The following is a 20,998-nucleotide window of genomic DNA, read 5'->3' as shown; positions in this document are numbered from 1 at the left end:
ATTTACAGACTTCAGTGATTTAAGAGAGACTTTCCAGGCAGAAATCCAGTGACACTTATACAATTATTATAGTACTAGTAGTTGCCCAAGGGTAAATGCAGTTTTTCCAGGGAGACTTGAGGCAGAGTTTTTTGAGGAAGAGAATTTAGTGTCATGCTTTTTTAAATGTTATATCTCAACATTGCATTCATATTGTGCACACTGAAAATAAAAGTCAATGAGAAATAGCCTGAAAATTTTTTAAAAAGTTCTATCTATCTTGGGTACTTAATTAATTAAGTTAAGTTAATTAATTTAAGTTAATTTAATTTAAGTTAATTAAGTTAATCTTGGGTACTTCTTTGGCTTTATAACAGTATCTGAGCACCTCACCATATTTAATGTATTTACCCTCACAATGGCTCCTGGAAAGTAGGGAAGTTCTTCTTTTCAATCTTCTAGTACCACATCAAGTGCTATTATGACTCAGGGGAATGACAGGCAGATTTGTATTAGATTTATCTGGAAACTGTTACTCTCTTAACACATTCTGTTTAGCCAGTGACATTAGTGAGTATTGTCTGTCTAGCACTGCTTCAGCGTGTAGTGTAGTGGGTACTGCTGTGCAAAACTTCAGTTAATCAAATGTCAACAACACGTTTCAGATGAAAAACAATGATGTTACAGTATTAAAATATTTGGCATTCTGTTACCAGGAATGAGAAACCTCTCTCTTTGAAGCTATATTTTTATTCAAGTATTTCAGTTCCTTAAAAAAAAAAAACAACTTTGCATACCACGGTTAAAAAGAAATATTAGCTTACCTTTCCTTGAGAGTCAGTGAAGTCCAACAAATTGAGTACAGAACTGGGGAGAGGGAGGGTCAGCTCTGCCACTGGATTTGCTGTGTGACCTTTGTCTAGTCATTTAATCTCTCTGTGCTTCACTTTCCTCACTGGTATAATAGGGAGAATACTTACCTCTATAAAGTTCTTTGAGAAAATCTTCTAAAAGTGTAATATTGTTACAATTTAATAACAAAGGTGAATATACAAAAATATACTACTTCTCTGTATTTTTCAATCTGTTTAAACAAATTGGCTGTGATAAACTCAGAATAGCTATGCTGCTGATATTTTGTAGCAACAGATTGTTAGCTATGATGTGAAAATTGGAACTGCAAATGATGAGAGGAAAGATGGCTTTGAGGTGATGGCACGGGACTGGAAATCAAGAGACGTGGGTCCAATTCGGGATGACAGTAGCATTTTAGCAAGTCATTAAAGGCCAGATTTTCCAGTGGGATATTGAGCATTTTTAAAAGTTTGGCCATTAAACACTGTGAAAAAAAAATAATCTTTTCATTCTCCAATGCTTTGTCTGTCTTGTCTATTTAGATTGTAAGCCTCTAGGGGCAAGGACTGTCTCTTACTAGGTTTTTTTGTACAGTGCTTACCTGTGAAGCTTGTGAATGGGACCCTGATAGTAATTCTAGGTGAAACTGTAATACAAATAATAAATTAGTTCAAAATGAAATAGATGTCATGTTAAAACAGGTCCTGAGTATTCATGGTCATTTGAGATTGCCAGGCCTTTTTTTCGCCTCCTCTTTTACTTTTTTGAATGAGTAAGTTACCATTTCTGTTTTGATCAAAATTCCAATACTGCATTCTACCTAACCAAATGTACTTACCCATATCAGCTGGATGTGCTATTCCCAATTTCCTGACCTAAATCATTTTAGAGCGCTGCTGTGTCTGTGAGACTGCTGCTGCCCTTAATGATGAATCCATTAACACCAGGCTTAACCATGCCCCTACTTACATCAATGGGAATTTTGCCACTGTTTCTAGTGGGAGCAGGTTCAGACTCTGTTTACAATGTGGTTTGGGACCCTTTGGGTTGAGTGATGTTATGAAGATGATAATCTAATATAAAGATGTATTTCCTTGTATTTTGAAACATGTAATGGGCATCTTTTAGTTCATAGTGCTCTTTCCTGTCCTACAGACATTCTTAGTCTTTTAAGAAAAGTTGATAGAAATACCCTTTTTTTTATTTTAGCATATCAGCTCCCCACATCATGGACTAAGAAGCTAACAGAGACCCAGATGCATGAGTACAAATTCTTCACCAAGTTTGTGCTTTCATGCTAATTTCTTGTAGTGAGTCTGTCATAAGCATCGCATTAATGAGGCTGCAGGCAGCAATAACAAGCAGGGCTGCTGATAGCTTACAAATTCCTGTCTGTCAGACTCATCTTCCCTTCAAACCATTCTGGCATTTAACGGTCAGTCTTCACATTTGTTGACATGTATGTGAGGCTCCTCCAGAGGTCTGATAGCCTTCTCAGCTACTTTACAGAACTCCTGAAACTCACAGGCACACTCTGAATTAGAGCGCCACTTGGCCTACCAAGCCTGTCCTCCGAGTTTATCTCAGCTCTTCCCCCCTGTTTTGTCACCGTATCCTTCAATCCCCTCTCTCTCCATAAAAGTGTCTTGCTGTCTCTTAAACTCACTTTCCTATTTGCTACTTTGACCTCACTTGGCAACTTATCCTTTTATTTATTATTTGGGGTGGAACAGTTCTGGCTGCATTCCTGGTTTTCCTATTAATTGTCTTGGTTGGGATTTTTCTTAATTTTATTATTTACTCCTCACTATTGTGACCAGTTCCATATTATCAAACTTCTTCCCAGTTCTAACTTCTTTCACATCTTCTGTCTTGAAAAGTTCTTTCTTTTACAAAACTAAGGTCAATCCCCTGGGTATCGACAAATATATATATTCATAGGGCCCAATTCTCTGACCCACTAATGCCATTTTGCGCTGCATAAGCAGTGCAAAATTGCCTTAACCCAGCAAGAGATGACCAGTGGAGAATTCCCACTGTGCAGGAGGTCTCCCGACAAGTAGAAAGCTGGTGGAGTCAGCTCCACCATGTCCTGAGCCAGCCGCTTCCCCCAATGGCCCGATGACCCGTGACGTAATGGGAAGAAGGCAGCATGCTGGGGCAGGATAGGGAGGAGTGAACTACTCCCAGTCCTCCACTGGCAATTTCCCTGAGGGTTGTCCTTGTGCAGCCCTAATTTGTACGAGGCTCAGGCAGCCCTGAATCTGGGAGCTGCAACCAGCTCCTGAGTGCCCCCTCTCTACCCTGGCCATGTGCAGCTTGACTAGCCTGTTGAACAAGGGTCTAATACGTTTGATCCAGCCTAGCAGCTCTCTTTGACACGCTCACATGGTTCCTGTTTGAAAGGCAATATGCTGAATATAGTTGACAAGATGAGGTTTAACCAGTGCCTATTCAGGAGGAAAAAACCTTTGTTCAAAGTACAGACATATATCTCCAGGCCCCAGTTGTTTTTTTAAGGCTGGTTGGTAGAGGAATGAAGTCAGTTCTATTAACATCCTGAAATAGCTAGAGATGATTGTAGGGCCGTCTAAAAACACACACACTTTGCCTGGCCTAAAGGGAGACATGCAAATAGCTATAAACTCATTCCTCACTACTGTCCATTCTCAGATGGATGTAACTATGACTATAGGCTAGATTATTCAGAATAGTACTATAGTCCCAGCAAAATGAAAACTTCTTTGTACCTCATCTTGATTTACCATTGTCCATAGCCTGAAAGAATAAGATGCTACCCAAAAATATGATAGTGATATTAAATACAGAAATTTTAAGTTACTTCTCAAAAAAGAAAGGTACATTTAGCTGTATTCAGCTGTCTTCAAAAAAGATTTTAGTGATCCCCTGGATCTCAGCAAGTGAGATAAGAAATAGGAGAGATTAGGCTGTTTACCACTACTACCTGTAGATTTTGCATCATAATGCAACCAAATAAATGGAATGGCAGAGAACTGCGAATCCATTTTATGTAAGGGAGATATTACCTCAACCATCTTCTCTCTCTCCAATATCCTGGGACCAACGTGGCTACAACAACACTGCATACCTTATGTAAGTAACACACTACTATATGGTGGATGGCTACTTTTTCTTCCAGGAGTTATTGAAGCTACAGAGCAGGAATGCTAAACTAAGCACAGTAAAATATATAGATAAGGGTCAAAATAATACAAATCACTGTTTTCAGTTTAAGAACACAAGGCAGAGGGTTACAAGATTTGCTCAATTAATTGTTGCACTGACAACTTTCCCAGAGACCTCAGGCCACATATAACATGCCTAAAATATAGACTATAGCCTCCCTGCTGCCCATCTTTCCTATAGAGGGCTGAGCAACAGAAACTGAGCCCACTGAACGGTTTGTGTGTGTCTCAAGAGGAAGCGCCGCTTGCTTTAAGAAGTAGTGTTTGTGGACTACATTTGTACAATTCAATTAGTAAAGCACCTCAATAAAAGATTCCATGTCTGATATCTTTAGAACAAGAATGAGATAACAAGAGGAAAAGATATAAAAGTTCTCTTTTGACAAAGACTGTAAGAAGACTAGAAATAAAAAAAACAGTAGAAAATGTAAACACTGTTCTCATTGCAGTCTGAATGTTGCGGGTATGATGAACGTCATAGGTTACTGTACCAAGGGGTACTTTAATAGAAAAAGTGGCTAGAGTCAAAACACAAAGGAACAGATATTCAGCGCCTCCCTCCCACCCCCCGCAGCAACCCCACCTTCATTTTTTGCTTGTGCAGTTGTGTATCCTTCTATTATTATTTGCCCTGCAATTCACTACAGGAGGAAAGCTGTGGACACACCTATTTGCTGGACACTGAAAGTCTGGGCCATGTTGTCCTGTAGATTTGGTTACATTTCAGGGATATAGTTTTATTTATGTTTGACTAATGCGGGCATAACTTGAGGTTGGATTTTTTGTTTATACTATAAACACATCTGGCAGATCTCTCTTTTTGGGTGCAGATTTTTGTAGTCAGAGAATGCTACTGGGTAAATCAGAGAACATTCTTTCTAAAGCTAAATGTTGCCAGAGGACGAGGTGGGGCTGTTGTATTTGTTTAATACTGCATAGTTTCACACCCACCATTCGCTCCAAATATTTGATGTTTGCCACACGTGTTATGGGTTTCTCCAGAGAGATGCTGTCTTTTTGCAGCAAAAGATAAAAACTGACTGATATAAATGAGTCACAGTATCCCAACAGTAATTAACAATGATGCAATATCCATGTGAAAAAGAGAACTTAAAGAATTAACTGTTAAGATTTCTTGAGGATGCAGCTGCCAAAAGCTTAACATGTCATAGCTGGAGTGCCATTGTGTTTCATTACAGAGAGAGAAAAAAATCTTGGAACGATTAAAAAATAGTTAATGAAAAGGGAATTGGGATACAATAATTTTGCAAGGTCAAAATCTGAGCCTGATGGCACCAAATCAGATTGTATTTATTTACAAAATAAAAATCATGTGGGATGACAAAGTAACCATTATTTTTATCCTCATTTTCACACTTCACCTTCTAGAAAAGAATGAGTGTTTTTTAAACCTGCTCAACTGATTTAATGCACCACAGTTGTAATTTAAGTCTTACTTGGTATCCAGCCTATGACCTCGAAGCTAAAAAGGTATTCATGCAAACTACAACGTGATTCTATAGGTCAATATTTTTTGTTTCAAACATTTTTTACTAAGCTGTAGTGTTTTCACTCAAATTGTCTTTTAGTGGGTTAGACCAACGCAAACTATTATAAGAAAAAAAAAAAGATTGAAGCAACTGTTTTATAACATAATATGAAACCTGATACTGTTTTCTGTTGCCAATACAATTCCCCAGTGAGATGGATAAATTGTGGTCAAGACCTGGACAGGTTAACCAGTGGTCATCAATGCTGGTGGTACCTTTATATACAAAAAAATGGAAACTATTGGACATGGCATGTGAAATCTAATACCAGCCATGAAACAAGACAGCTGTTGGACTCTCGTTTTTTTCTCTTTGAAGGGGCTTTAATTGAAAGCTTGGTGAAAAATGCAGGTTACATTCTTAGTGTTATCAATAATTTGTAACAGCAACAACATCAGAACAGTGATGCATCTAGTATTTATACACTTTCTAATTTTAGTTGTCTAAGAGCAATACATTATCATATATATTTATATACACACACACAATTTCAAGCAATTAATAGGAAATAATAAACCCCTCCTCCCAAAACCCTGAAACAATATATTTCCTCACACTAATGTCTCTTTTCACATATACTTGATGAAGAGTCTTTTTAAGTTACTTATCTTAAGAGTAATCTGTCAATGGAGATCCTGGACCAGCCCCATTTAAGTTCAGTTTTAAGTTTATACAGCTTGCTAACCACATAACCAGTGTGGTTTACATTGTAAACAAATCCCAAATGTCTACAATGACTGGAATCTGTTTGGGGTAAGAAGGAGATCTGTGCATCTCATGATGGAATAAATTTAAACCAGTACAAAAAAAATGATTTAAAAACAGAGAAAATACAATTTTGTGGGATCAATGCTATAATGTTAAAAGCAAGTTAACTTAATTGTAAGATTCTCATTTTCTGCACAAAGTGGTACTGCTTCATCTAGCTTTAGCTGCTCTAGAAACTGGTTTTTTTTTTTAAGTTGATTTTTGAAATTCAAATCAGACCTCACATTTTAAAAAATTGCCCTTAGGCAGTAGAAGTACAAAGCTTACCAAAAATGTCTCAGGTGTTTTTTTGGAGTATGTGGTTGTATTAGAATTTGGAAACCTAACCATATGCACATTTGCAGTAAGCACAAAGCTTACCTTAGCAGACATGCACACATGCCCTACACACGGTTTAACTGAATAAGGTGCAATGAAATTGCACGTGGAAAAGTTCAAGTAGAAATAAAAATTGAAAGCTTTTTAGAAAAAATCAAAAGTAACTATAGTTCATAGTAATATTTTAACTGTAACAGTATTTGTAATTCCATAACAATGTAACAAAATAAAACCACTTAACATTGAATGGGAATTTTTTTTTTTTAAAGGCCAAATGGATGACAAAACTGAACAGAATCCTACGGTTTAGTTAACTTGTCTCAGCTGGGTAGTGAAGACAGCCGTAACTTTCCTAAAGAGGTGGTCAAGGATGATGGAAAAGTTTGCAGTAGTTCATAATGTCCCATCTGGTTTATTCATTTGTTTGAATTGTCTAAAGGGCCAACTGAAGTTTAGTCATGTTCCTCTGGTGCATGTTGTGATGACGGACTAATTCATCGGATCTGGCAAATTTTTTTTGACAGCTGGGCCATCTACAGCTGAATGGTTTTTCACCTGTTAACAAAAACACCCCATTGTTTAACTGGCATAGAGATGGACTGAAACATTTACCATTTATTTTGTTTCTTTGTAACTCCTTTCAATAGGAAACTAATTATGGGCCCAGCTCTTTAAGGCACTGAATGCCCTCAACTCCCATTCACTTCAATGCTCAGTGCTTTGCCCAGGCCCTAAATGAGAGCATTTCTCACTCAACCCATGTTTTAAAGATGCCCTTTTAAGATTAAGCTGAACATTTGCAACAGCACATTCCTGAAGGAAGCACATGGGCCTGGCACACCAGTGGTTATTCTTTAAAGCCTGATCCAATGCCCAAGGAAGTCAGTCATTTCCAATGACTTCAATAGGCTCTATCAAGCCATCAATGCACAGTGAAGACTTATGGAGCTGGGTAAGAAGAGGTCTATGGAGCTTAGTCTCAGGCTTGGCGAGCTGGTTCAGAAAGTTCCTCACTGCTCTCCAAGTCAAGCAGACCTCACATGTTCCACTGAGAAGAAAGAATGGGAAATTATTGGAGGCCCAGAATGCTCCATATTTTCCTCACATTCCCCTAAGTAGATCAATAATCAAAAAATCAAACAGACCCCAAATAGAAAAATATCCTTTCTGCACTTTTAGCAATTCTTCAGTTTACCACAGCATGCAAATGCAGTAGCAAGTCACATTTCTGACAGCGCAGGAGTGCTGGAGGAATGTCCTCAACGGCTCAGAGCAGGGCATAGGTCAGAACAGAATCCAAAATTTTATTCTTCTAGATTGGTATCATTAGTGATATAAACTTGGATTTTCTATTTGTTTGTTTGTCTTTATAAGTATGTACAGATCTGTTTCTGGAGCCTGAAGTCATCTGTGCCGGCTAGAGGTCCAGCATTCCCCAATTCAATACACTCTGGGGTTGGAATGAGCTTTCCTAACTACCACTACCCCACCCGCCTCCTTGGCTCACTTTTTGTGCAGATCATTTCAAAAATTCCAGATTCACACTCGGGAAGTTTGGATTGTGGTGAAGTTTTTTTTGCAAAAAGCAGTGAAACAGATGCATAAAGTTTTGAAGTTTGATTCATTAGCTTAACAAACACTTTGACACGCTCTGATTATTACAGAAAGGTATCAAACGGTTTAGAACAGAGATGAACTTGTCAGAATTACTAATAAAATCATAAATTTATATAAGTGAACATCACTCCATCAGTTCTCAGCAGCACTGACCAAATCATCCTCATTGATGTGAATTAATCATTACGGGCTAAATTGTAGCTTTGCCACAACCCCTGAGTAAAAGTAGCATGTAATTGTGCTGCCTCAGAGAAAAATCTACTTCTCCCCTTGCTACAATCCTATACTGGGTGCAAATTATTTTTCCTTCCATGCTGGATCAGATACACTATCCTGCACACTGGGGAGACAGTCAAAGCTCTGCTCACTCCTGCCTGCCTGCTCAGCCATGTGGGGAAATACAGGAAGAAAGGCGACACTTCCTTACTCCCCTATGAAGGTATTACAGGCTGTCTTCCCTGCCAAAACAGTTGTGCCTTTTAGAGTCAGATGACTAACTCACTAGAAAATCCCTGGGGAGACAAGGCACTGTAATTTCTGCCTTGATGTAGCTAGTCAAGGTCAACTCCAAGTGGGGTGCTATAGTACTGACCTCAGCTAGCTACATGAAGGAATAAACTACCTGTGCACCTTAGCTCTGTTGATCCCCGTGGAGACATCTTGAGTTATCTATCTTGTTGTAAAAACACACCTTTTTTTGGCAGTGAAGACACAGGTCCAGCTCACATTGTGGCTATAAGATGGTAAAGCCCCAGGCTCTAGTCTTTGCTTGAGTCGTGTTAGTCCTCTCACTCAGGCACAGAACAGAGCTTGTGGCCTTGTCTTCACTAGGGGGAAAAAATGTGTTTTCTTAACTAGAGTTAGCTAACATGAGGTAAAATCCTAGTGAATATAGGCAGTTTCCAGTTTTCACATGTTAACAGGTTTAGGTAAAACCTACACTCCCCCATGGCCTTTAACTCAATTTACTAATTTGTGTGAAAACTACACACTGGCTTGCCTTCACTAAGAATTTACCTCATTTTAAGTCATGTTAACTCTGAACACACCTTTTTTCCTAGAGAAGATGCACCCAATTTCAGGCCAAGTTCAGACTGTAACTGTGGGCATACACCAGTGGTTAAAACTGTACCCTTTACATTTGCAGACCATAAAAGTGTAGACAATGAAATACACAGCACATTGTCTTACGCTTTCTTTTGGATGCAGCCTGGAAAGTGCCAGTATTCCACAGGCGAATAGTTCCGATTTATGTAAATTATTTATTTAAATCTTAAATATGAAAATTTTGTGGGAGGGAAGGGAAGAGAAAAATTCCTTATCATCTTAGCTGGGAGAATAGGACTTTCTACAAGTCCTTGTCTCGCAGTGTGGAGGCATGTTTCAAAGCTTGAGACCATTATGAATAGCACTGAGGTATCTAATAATATTGAACTCTAGAAAGGCAGCAGTTTATTGGCAAGATATTCTGATTTTATAAGTAAATTAGTAGATCAAATTGTTCAGCTAAGAATGGTGCAAAAATAATTCTAAAATTACTCCCAGAACATGAGGTTCCAGTTAAAATGCTATGGAAAGGATCTATTGTAATTTCATCGTTGTGTTTCCTCAAATATTCCTTGGACATTTTGGCGTGTTTTTACTTTAGATTTTGTGTGTGTGGCTGTTTACTGTTGGCAAAAGGGGCTGTCTTTATCCTCAGGAGAGATTACAGTGATGGTAATCTTCCCCAGGATACCTTACATTAGGCCTCAGCCCCTAGAGGGGCTATGAGTAGAGATGAGAGGATCCTTTACACAGCCCCACTGCTGAGGCTGGCACTGAATGGCCTCTTTGTGGGCTGTTGTGAGGATGATAGTTTATGCACAGTGGATCTTTGTGGGCTGAGATCACTAAAGCCATTTCACAAAAGCTGACAAAATACATTATGCCAAACTGACGTGTCCTAAAAGCATGAAATAACCAGGAGTAACATTTTCAGAAGCATCTAAGTAACACAGGAGCATAAGTCCTATTTTGATAAGTGATTTGAGCATCTAGGAGCCAAGTCTCACTGAAAGTCAATGGGACTCAGGCTCCTAAGTCACTTGGGCACTTTTGAAAATGTTAGCTCAGGTTCGAAGACTCTCGCTAAACATTTAAATCACAATAAAATTTATTTAGTTTAAATAAATAATGAAATATAAATGTGAAGAAAAGTTTACGCACTTGTTTTACCTGTATGAGTCCTGGTATGAGTCTTCAGATGATCAGATCTGGAGAACTTTCTCTGACAGGTTTTACACTGGAAGGGTTTCACACCTAAATAGATAAAACAAATCTATTCCCGTATTCCAACAACTTTTGGGAAGGGTCAGGGAGATCAATTATTTCTGAATTATCAAAATACTGGAATTTTTTTTAATAATTCCAGTAACTACTCCTCCCCAGCTGCCCGCATACATGTCTTAAAGATCATTAATCAGGCTGCTGCACAACTTAACCTTTCATAACCCTATCTTTCTCCTACAGACCAGTTAACACTTTCAGGTATAAAACATCCCAGCTGCAGCCAGTGTAAGCAAGCACTAATCATAGGATTCAAAAAGTCATGATCAAGAAAAGCTCTGCAAAGTTATTTTTTTGGTTCCTGTGGTTTGGTATCCCTGGCATTCCACCTCAAGCTTGGTGTATTTGGATTCAATTTGGTAAAACCAGATTTGAAAAAAAAATCCACCTGACAAGTTTTATTAAACAATATATATTGTATATGGGTTCTTAAGGATTTGTTCAACTCAGAAGACCTACCATGGGATTGTCAAAAATGTATATATTAGGGGGAAAAAATTAAGTGGTGCCACGTAACAGTCTCAAAAATGTCCCTCCTCGCCCCAAAAGAACCTCCACTGAGGATTCTGATTTAAGGTTTGCAAGACCCAAAAAAGTTTACATGAACTGCTAGTTTTCATGTTTAAACCGAAAGATTCCCATCGTTTCAGGTTTCATTATGGAAAGTTTCACACAGCTGAAGTCCATCATAATTCTCCTATTACCTCTTAAGGGCCAAACTGTCTTCCTTAGGATAAAAACTGAACAAACAGACTTTGCATAAGGAACCTTGTAATATAGATTCATAGATACTAAGGTCAGAAGGGACCATTCTGATCATCTAGTCCGACCTCCTGCACAGCACAGGCCACAGAATGTCACCCACCCACTCCTATGAAAAACCTCACCCATGTCTGAGCTATTGAAGTCCTTAAATCATGGTTCAAAACTTCAAGGAGCAGAGAAGCCTCCCTCCAGTCAACCATGCCCCATGCTACAGAGGAAGGCAAAAGAAACCTCCAGGGCCTCTCCAATCTGCCCTGGAGGAAAATTCCTTCCCGACCCCAAATATGGCAATCAGCTAAACCCTGAGCACATGGGCAAGATTCACCAGCCAGATACCCAGGAAAGAATTTTCTATAGTAACTCAGATCCCATCCATCTAATATCCCATCTCAGGGGATTTGGCCTATTTACCCTGAATATTTAAAGATCAATTACTTACCAAAATCCCATTATCCCATCATACCATCTCCTCCATAAACTTATCCAGTAGAATCTTAAAACCAGATAGATCTTTTGCCCCCACTGCTTCCTTTGGAAGGTTATTCCAAAACTTCACTCCTCTGATGGTTAAAAACCTTCGTCTGATTGCAAGTCTAAACTTCCTGGTGGCCAGTTTATACCCATTTGTTCTTGTGTCCACATTGGTGCTGAGCTGAAATAATTCCTCTCCCTCTCCTGTATTTACCCCTCTGATATATTTATATTCCACAATCTAGAATCAGGCCACAGAGCCATTCATAATTGCTACAACATTCTCCACCCTGTAGCCAAGGAGTGCTACTACATGCTCCAGTGCAGAGTTTGTGGCCAGTGTAGCCACATGCTTAAAGTCAATAGGATTTAAGCACATGCACATGCCTAAGGGCAGGATTGGGGTCTGGATGCAGAGCAGTGCTCTGTAGAATGCAGTGGGTGTGGTGTACACTTCATCATCTGCTCCTCCTTTCTGCACAGCAAACACATGGTAGTTCCATTGCCTTTTGAGCCTCACACATGGGTGAGTGCAGGTTTTCCCTTACATATTTAAATCATAAGCATCACTTCAGTATTAACTGCATTCATTGTTTTTAAATTATTACTTTTATCAGATTACTAGTAGATGGTTTTATTTTGTTTAATCATTCCTTGTTTAAAAGAGAGAATATTTCCCACCCTATGCACATCACCCCAGAGAGCAGAATGTTTCATTTTGAGAGTTTTGATACAAGTTTGCAGAATCCAAAAGCTCAATTATTGAGGCATAAATTTGTGATTCTGAAATGCTAGTAAAAAATCATCATCCCTGGAGTCCAACTAAGGATGAATCTTCCTGCTAACAAGAACATTAGAGAAGAGAGAGCTATAGCCAACAAACCTGTGTGTCGTCTTTGGTGTCGTTTGAGTTGGTCTGAACGAGAGAACCTTCGCTCACAGTCCTTAAAGTCGCATTGGTACGGTTTCTCACCTTAAGAGGGCAAAGGTTTCATTAGCAAGGTATTGCTGAATTCGGAAGCATGTCAGCTTCATGTTTAATGAGTCTCTTTGTTTATAAAATGTGCTATATTAAAAGGCTAGGGCTTCTTCTCACATATTTTTAACAGTTAATGGGCCAGATTCTCAACTGATTCAAATTGATATTGCTTGAAGTCAATGGAGCGATGCAGATTTACACCAGCTGAGGATTTAGCACAATTCATTTACCTTAGTTAAATTTGATCTTGAAACAGTTTGTTCTAAAAAGCTGTAAAAAAATAAGATTACACAATCTGAACCCAAGTTGCATGAACATTTATTCCAACATTTAACATTATTCTAATATTTGACAATAAAAACAGCAATGTGTCTTTTCCCCTGAAGACCATATTCCAACCCCTTCTATAATTTTCACAAGGAAGTAATTTACACAGGTGAAAGATTTACAAATTTCTGTAAACTGAATTTGAAGGAAAAAAATCAAACCCAAAACGTTCAGACTGGTAAATTTTTATCTGGGGTAAATGTTTTAAAGAATTGGCAACATTTGATCCTGGAATAAAGCACATTTCTCCCCCCAAATGCCTATTCCTTCACTTCCCTTAAGCACCATGAAAAGCAGTATTTCACATGCAAACACCTCCCTCACCCAAGTCTATGAAATCTTTTAGAGCCTCAGACAAAAATTATGTAAACATTTCCTATGTGTTTTGAACATCTCTACTCAAAACCCTAGAACTCAGCCTGCCTGGGACCAAAGTGATATGCTGGCCTTAAAAATAAAATAATAATAATAATAATGTCTCACTTTCATACAGCACCTTTCATCATAAAGAGCTTGACAAAGCATCTAAGCATGCAAACATAATAGAAATGCAGCCATTTCAGGAGAGGAGAGTGGAAACAAATTGGAATACAGCACACTGTGTAATAGTGGTCTGAGTTAAAATTTTGACCAGCACAGAAGGGCTAACTTAATCTTACTGACATTGGATTTTTAAGGCCTGATTCTCATTTACACTAAGGCCTTTTTACACCACTCTGGCATGCTAGACAGCATAAAATAAATACATTATATTTACACCCACTATAAGGCCCTTTTACAATGCCAGAATGGAGCCCTTTAATGTGTATACAGAGCAGAAGCACACTGGTTTTTAAACACTTCATATGGAAGTTTTATGCACAGTAAACTGCATGGAACTTGTTTTGTTCTGCTTTGGAAGGGTGAGGTGTACAACAAAGACCCAAAATGAAGGCGTTAAAGAAAAAAGGAGCTTCAAATGAAGTGGGGTGGATTTTTAAAAAAATGTATGAAGTTCCCAAACACCTGAATTTCAAGTTTCAGTGTCTGTGATTTATAATAATAGCAGAGAAATAGGTTTCTATTAGCCACATTTGAACCTAGAATGAGAACTGTACATTATGAGGCATAGAGGAGGCATATGCTCAGATATTGTGTTTATGTTGCATGTGATCTACGAAAGTGAACTGACCCCTTTACAGAGTATATTTCATTGCAACTACAGTATTAGGAAAGTCCATGATTTAAGGGGACATAGGAATTTCTACTTGAAAATATTTATCTTTGTAGCTTATCCTTACTCATTTTAAAAATTACAAAGTTAATACATCTCTATCATTTTTGTATTATGAAAATTATGATTTGGACTTAAAACAAAAATGTGACTCATTCTGGGATGAGTCACATTCTGATCTCAGCAAAACTTTTGCAAATGTTGAGTAACTTTGTTTATATTCATGAGGAGTCCAGTGGCACCTTAAAGACTAACAGATTTATTTAGACATAAGCTTTCGTGGGTAAAAACCCATTTCTTCAGATGCACGAAAGCTTTTGCCCAAATAAATCTGTTAGTCTTTAAGTTGCCACCCTCATTGTTTTTGTGAATATAGACTAACACGGCTACCCCTCTGATATTTGTTTATATTAATGAAGATTTAAGTGGTGTAGCAAAGATCAAAAATTTTCACTGTACTTAACATCTGTATAAAAATCTTTACAACTTCCTGTGGCAGGTACCCAAAGGAGTTTATTGACTCTGAAACCTAGGCATAAACTATTCCATAGCTGTTCAGTTTAATATATTTACATAAATTATTACATTTGCCACAAGTGTTTAAAATGGTTCCTTATACTTTGACCACAAGAACTTCTGCAGAAATGCCTACTTCTAGGAAACCACTTATTTTCAAGAGATTCAGCCATTTGACAGATTTAAGAGACTGAATGTCAATGGAACAGAATGCAGTGACAGGATGATTGTCTCCTAATTGCAATATAAACGCAGAAGATATTTAATTAAACATTTGAATAGAATATTGTAACAGGCTTGAAAGCTTCCACTTTGAAAACAAAAGGACCTTTATTTTTATTTCACAAAATGATCTACTTGCCTGAGAACTCTGATGCCTTTTTCAAACTACCTTATCAGCAACCTTCTTCTGCTGGAGCCAGAGTTGCTCACTTGCATTCAGATTTGTTTGGAGAGAATTGTTATGCAATTTAACCATTAGAAGCCAGTTTGTAGATTAAAGCCATTTTTTAAAAATCATTAATTAAAACATATTTTTGATTAGAATAAGGAAAAAGTCAACCAATGCACATATGGGGGACAGCCAATCCAGCAAACTGACACAAAACAGTGTGTTGAAACTGAGTGTAGAAGAAAGGGGAGTGAAATATGGAGAGGATCCAGAATGTCTCTCTCTTCCACTTTTCTTGGGCTTCAGCAGGGCCTAATTAAATGCCCACTGAAGTCAATGGAGATATATATTGACTTCAATAAACATTAGAACAAGTATCCGATTAGGAAAAGTGTACTGGGTGTTCAACACTAAACACTCAGTGGATTCTCTAAACCAGCGGTTCTCAAGCTTTAGCAACCCAAGGACCCCCATTTTGATTTTAAAATTTTCACAGACCCCCTAAGCCCCCCACTCAGCCTCAGGCCCCACCTCCACTTCCACCTCCGCACCACCTCTTCCACCCCCACTCTCCTCCTCCCTCCCAGCACATCGCTGAACAGCTGTTCTCTGGTGTGCAGGAGGTGCTGAAAGGAGGAGGAGTTGTTAAGGGAGAGAGGGGAAGGAATTGATCAACATGGCCCGCAGACCCCATGAAGTGCCCTCATGAACCCCCAGGGGTCCACAGACCCCAGTTTGAGAAACACTGCTCTATACTGCTTCGCAAAAAGTTTGTTTGTGATTTTTTCTTTCCCAGGGCTCATTGGGGCATCCTCAGTTAGAGCTAAAGTCTCCAGGTTTGAGGGAAACTCAAACAATATTTCCAATATGACAAAAACAAAACAAAGGAGTTGAAGATCAAACTGCTCCTGCCCTTTGCCCTTTCCTTGCTCAGTTTTTCGCTATTACTTACATTTCAGTACTAACAAGAAGAACTGAAAGGCTGACCATAATGCAAGATAAAGCTTTGGACATGGGGGAATGGAAAGACAGTTCAGTTTGAAACCATATTTTTTTTTAAATTAAAAACTCACATTGCACTTTAACTTTAGATTTAAAGCACAGCAAACATAAAACAAGTCTGAGCTGGCTTGGTTCTGGTTTGCTTTGTTTTTTTTCCATTGGAGCCTTAAATATGTCAGTGTACTTATTCAAAATGGGCAAAATTACACCATTGAAATGGAAGGCAACTTCTTTGAAACCAGTGCAGTTACTCCAGATTTACCCAAATATAAGCGAGACCAGAATTTGGACCTGCTTTCCTATAAGTGCACAATATTGACTATAATATTTTCATTCAAGTATACTTTTGGTGGAGGGGTTTTGGAATGGGGAGGTGGGCAAGTGCTAAAACTAAATATCAAGTGAGTAGTTGAAGTTTTGCCTTTCGCTCAGAGACAGCAAGTTTTACAGAGAAAGAATCTGAGGCAGATCTAATTAAATGGGTTTTTATACTGATTCCATTCAATTGGTGCAACCCCCTTCTGTGGATACAGTTCAATATCAATGCAAAAATGTTTATACCATTATAACGCGTTTCAGTAAATTTTTTGTACATATTTTTCTTTTGTCAGTAAGCTTTAAAAATAAAGTTTATGCATTTTCTTTGCACAAGAAACCAGATTGGGGTGGAGGGATAGATTTGTAACTGTTGGTGATAAAAGAAAAACCTTCTATGCTACACATTATCCCGTGAGAATGAATCTTACAAGGTCTGCCTTCAAGGAATATTAATAGAGGAAAGACGGTCTAGGGCACTGGCCTGGGACTCAGACATGGGTTTGATTTCCTGCTCAACCACAGACATCACTTGTGACTTTAAACAAGTCACTTAATCTACCCTCAGTTCCCCATCTGTAGAATAGGGATAATATTTCTCTACCTCTCAATGATCTTGGAGGATAAAATCCATTAATGATTGCAAGGTGCCTAAATACTGTGGTGAGGAAGTAACTAGATAAAAGAAGAAGACACAGAAGGGATGTCAAGAAGACAGACTCCATTCTGAATGGGTTTTGGTGGCAGTGTATAAATAATCAATAAGATAGAGTCATCTAGTACTATAAAAGTTAAGGTGTAGCAAACCCATGTGTGATACCCTGCCACCCCAGTGTTCACCCCGTCATGTAATTAGGATATGTTTTGTACAAAGTATGCCTTGTGAGGTATCATTCTTAAAGTCTTGATCTGCTAGACAGCAGTATCTCATTGGATTGTATGTGCTATTGCAGAGGTGGGCAAACTACAGCCCATGCGACCGTCCTGCCTGGTCCCTGAGCTCCTGGCCGGGGAGGCTAGTCCCCGGCCCCTCTCCTGCTGTCCCCCCTCACCAGGCTTTCCAATAAGCCTGTCCTGCCACCGGCATGGCGTGGGAAGGGAGAGGTTGGATAAGGTGCAGGAGGTCCTGGGAGGCAGTCAGGGGACAGGGGGCAGTTGGATGGGACAGAGGTTCGGGGGGGGGGCAGGGTGTCCTGAGGGGGCAGTTCAGGGACAAGAAGTGTGTGGGGGGATGGATGGGTCGGGGGTCCTGTCATGGGGTGGGGTGTGGATAGGGGTCAGGGCAGTCAGGGGACAGGGAGCGGGGGGGGTTGGATAGGGGGTGGGGTCCCGGGAGGGGGCGGTCAGGGGACAAGAAGCAGGGTGGGTTGGATGGGTAAGCAGTTCTGAGGGGGGCAGTCAGGAGGCGGGAAGTGGGAGGGGAAGGATAGGGGATGGAGGCCAGGCTGTTTGGGGAGGCACAGCCTTCCCTACCTGGCCCTCCATATCATTTCGCAACCCCGATGTGGCCCTGGAGCCAAAAATTTGCCCACCCCTGTGCTATCGTCATATGTAAAGTGATTAAGTGTGGCTATGTATGTTACTGAAACATGCTGTGAGGTTGAAAACACCCACAAGCAGCCTTTCAGGTCAACAGTAAAAAGGCCAAACAACGTTAATGGCTTATTGAGGAAATTCACACAAGCACAAGGATTACCCCAGGAACTGTGTATAATAGAAACCTCTCAGAGATAGCACTACACAATGGGAACTGTTTGACAGGTCACAGCACAAGAGCTTTCCAGCAAGTGGGAAGAAACTATAAAAGGGGGACAGTGACATCATGATGGGTCCTTGCTTTCCCTACAGCAACACTGGAAATGCCTGAGGGGCAAGGACTGAACTGTGGGATGTGATGGTCCCAGGATAAAGGGATTTTTAGCCTATGTATGAAAACTTGGGAAAGCCAAGGCAACTTGTGCCTTAAGAATCTGCCAGCCAGTTTATCACTCATGGTGAGAATTTTTTAATTTATATCCTACCTATCTAGTGTGTTACGCTCAGTTTGAGGTTTTGTTTATTTATTAAGGTAATCTGCTTTGATCTGTTTGCTATCACTTACAATCACTTAAAATCTATCTTTTGTAGTTAATAATCTTGTTTTTGTTTTGTCTAAAACCAGGGAGGGGAAATTATAACTTGGGGCAAAAAGCTGTTGCATATCTCTCCACATCGAGGGAGGGGGCGAATTTTATGCGCTTACACTGTACAATTCCCTGTGCGGTACAAGACAGTGTAATTTTGGATTTACACTCCCGGGGGGGGTGCGTGCTTTGGCAACTGGGAGGTGCCTTAGCTGAGCCTTCCCAGGCAGAGCTGATCTCAGCATCTGTGTGAAGCTACAGCTGGGTGTCCTTATACTGTGTGTATGCTGGTGAAAAAGCAAGCTTGGAGAGCTTGGTAACTTATCACAGCACCACAGTGTGAAAGGGAGCTCAGGCTGGTGGGCCAGGTGGGCTCAGTGGTACCCCAGTGGGAACCAGTCACACCATGGCTATATACTTTCAAAAATAATCTTGGACATTCAACACCAAGCTGAAACCCCTAAACATTTAAAAGTAAAAGGATCAACTCCATTAATTGCAGGCTCTCAGCCTTCACTGAGGCCAGCTACTAGACAGAATCACCACCACACACACTTGCCCTGTATATTAAAAAATCCTTAAAAAGCAAAATTCTTGACAATTACTGCTCTCCCTCTGTCTTTTCTTTTTTTAAATGAAAGGTAATTTTTAGAGACAGAAGGTTCAAACAGTTATTTTCTATACAAGTTGACCAGTTTCTACTCAAAGTGAATTCATAGCTTTACCAGGAACTGGAATAGCACTAGACAAAATCTGGAAAGAATTATGATGTTTCTGCCATAGATCCAGTTCATGAAGGGGTGTGTGGGTGTGTCTGTGTGTAAAAAATATTTTATAGATACACACACGTATTTATGTATAACCAGTTTTCACAAAGCAATCTCTGAAGTCTACTCACCACATTATTTGCATTATTGTTTACAGTTTATATTTATTTTTGCATTTCTTTAGGAGCCCAATCTACTATAGTGGAATATTCCATGATAACAAGTACGCTTTTATGGTTATATGTGTTTCAATAATGGCATTGTTAACAGTGGATAACCAATCTTTGAGGGTACAAAATGTCAATGTATTTTCTACAAGAACTTTGTTGAAACTAGTAAAAAGTGATTAGAGATTCCAATTTTGTGTTTCAGAGCTCTGCTTGATTTTGCAATATAGCAGTTGGCAACATTATCTGAAAGAAAAGGACATAAGTAGAGGAACTAATGAGTCAGTCATATATAAATATCTAGTAGGTGATGGGAAGGAAAACATCAAGGGCCAAAATTATTTTGTAACAGCACTAACAGCTAGTTTAAGTTTACATATTAATATTTCATCCTGTTTCAAGTCAAGTGTCCATTATTGCAAAACCTGATCTATTACTATATTAAGAAAGGTGGAAGGGCTTCTAACTGCGTGTGTGTATTCTGATACCACATTATACCAGGAATAGTACAATTGTATATTGCTTACAGAAAGAAAGGCCTGATACAGCGAAAAGTAACCTCTATAGTAGCTGGCCCCTGGAAGCTCTCCAGCACTTTTAACACCTACAGACCCTGGTCATCAGCAGACAGGATCGAACCTGGGGCCTCTGGTGCTTAGTGCATCAGCCTCTACTGCAGTGGTTCTCAAACTTTTGTACTGATGACCCTTTCACATAGCAAGCCTCTGAGTGCAACCCCCCTTTTAAATTAAAAACACTTCTTTACATATTTAACACCATTATAAATGCTGGAGGCAAAGTGAGGTTTGGGGTGGAGGCTGACAGCTCGTGACCCCCCATGTAATAACCTTGTGACCCCCTGAGGGGTCCCAACCCCCAGTTTGAGAACTCCTGCTTTACTGCATGAGCTAAAAGCCACGTGGCCTTTAGCTAAGGCTGTAGAGCAGACTCATTAATCTCTCTCTAAGTGGTCTCAGTGCCACTAGATGGGACAGAGCACCACACCCAGTAGCTGTGCAGGTTACACAGTCAAAAGTAACTTCTATAGTAGCTGGCCCCTGGAAGCTCTCCAGCTTTCCTGCAGCTATCCAGACTATGGTCTGCACAAAGGTGTATGTGTTAGTGGAAGAGGAGGAGGAATACTCCTCTTTTTGTGAGTGCAGAACACCATGCTAGACATTCTACTGCCATTCCCTTTCTAGTTGTCCAACTTCACTCAGTCTAACTAGCATATTTAGCACTGAACCCTATGTTTACAATGCTCAGGTGTTGCTCAGCTACCTGTTTAGTCTCAGATTAAGAAACAGTTTAAAAGGGCTGTGGCTTTACTTTACCAGTTGG

At 39.5% G+C, this 20,998-nt stretch overlaps 1 protein-coding gene across 13 annotated transcripts in view; it reads right to left on the bottom strand.

Moving 5' to 3' along the window:
• Positions 1-6,164: 6,164 nt before the first annotated feature.
• The window catches only part of WT1 (WT1 transcription factor), a 137,768-nt gene continuing 122,934 nt past the window's right edge, over positions 6,165-20,998 (bottom strand). For 6 of the 13 annotated variants that reach the window (XM_043515762.1, XM_038404468.2, XM_038404466.2 and 3 more), the window contains 3 exons: positions 12,741-12,830; positions 10,502-10,594; positions 6,165-7,231 (listed from right to left, as the gene is read on the bottom strand). In XM_043515762.1, the coding sequence (XP_043371697.1) occupies positions 7,110-7,231; positions 10,502-10,594; positions 12,741-12,830 (305 nt within the window). In that variant the 3' untranslated portion in view covers positions 6,165-7,109. Of the gene's footprint in view, positions 7,725-10,501; positions 10,595-12,740; positions 12,831-18,640; positions 19,904-20,998 lie in introns of those variants that run through there. The other 7 variants (XM_043515758.1, XM_043515760.1, XM_038404465.2 and 4 more) reach the window with 4 other exon arrangements.

This window comes from Dermochelys coriacea, chromosome 6 (genome assembly GCF_009764565.3).
Source record: "Dermochelys coriacea isolate rDerCor1 chromosome 6, rDerCor1.pri.v4, whole genome shotgun sequence".
NCBI lineage: Eukaryota > Metazoa > Chordata > Testudines > Dermochelyidae > Dermochelys > Dermochelys coriacea.
The sequence above is the reverse complement of the archived record's forward strand: the minus strand, read 5'-3'. Positions and strand labels throughout refer to the sequence as shown.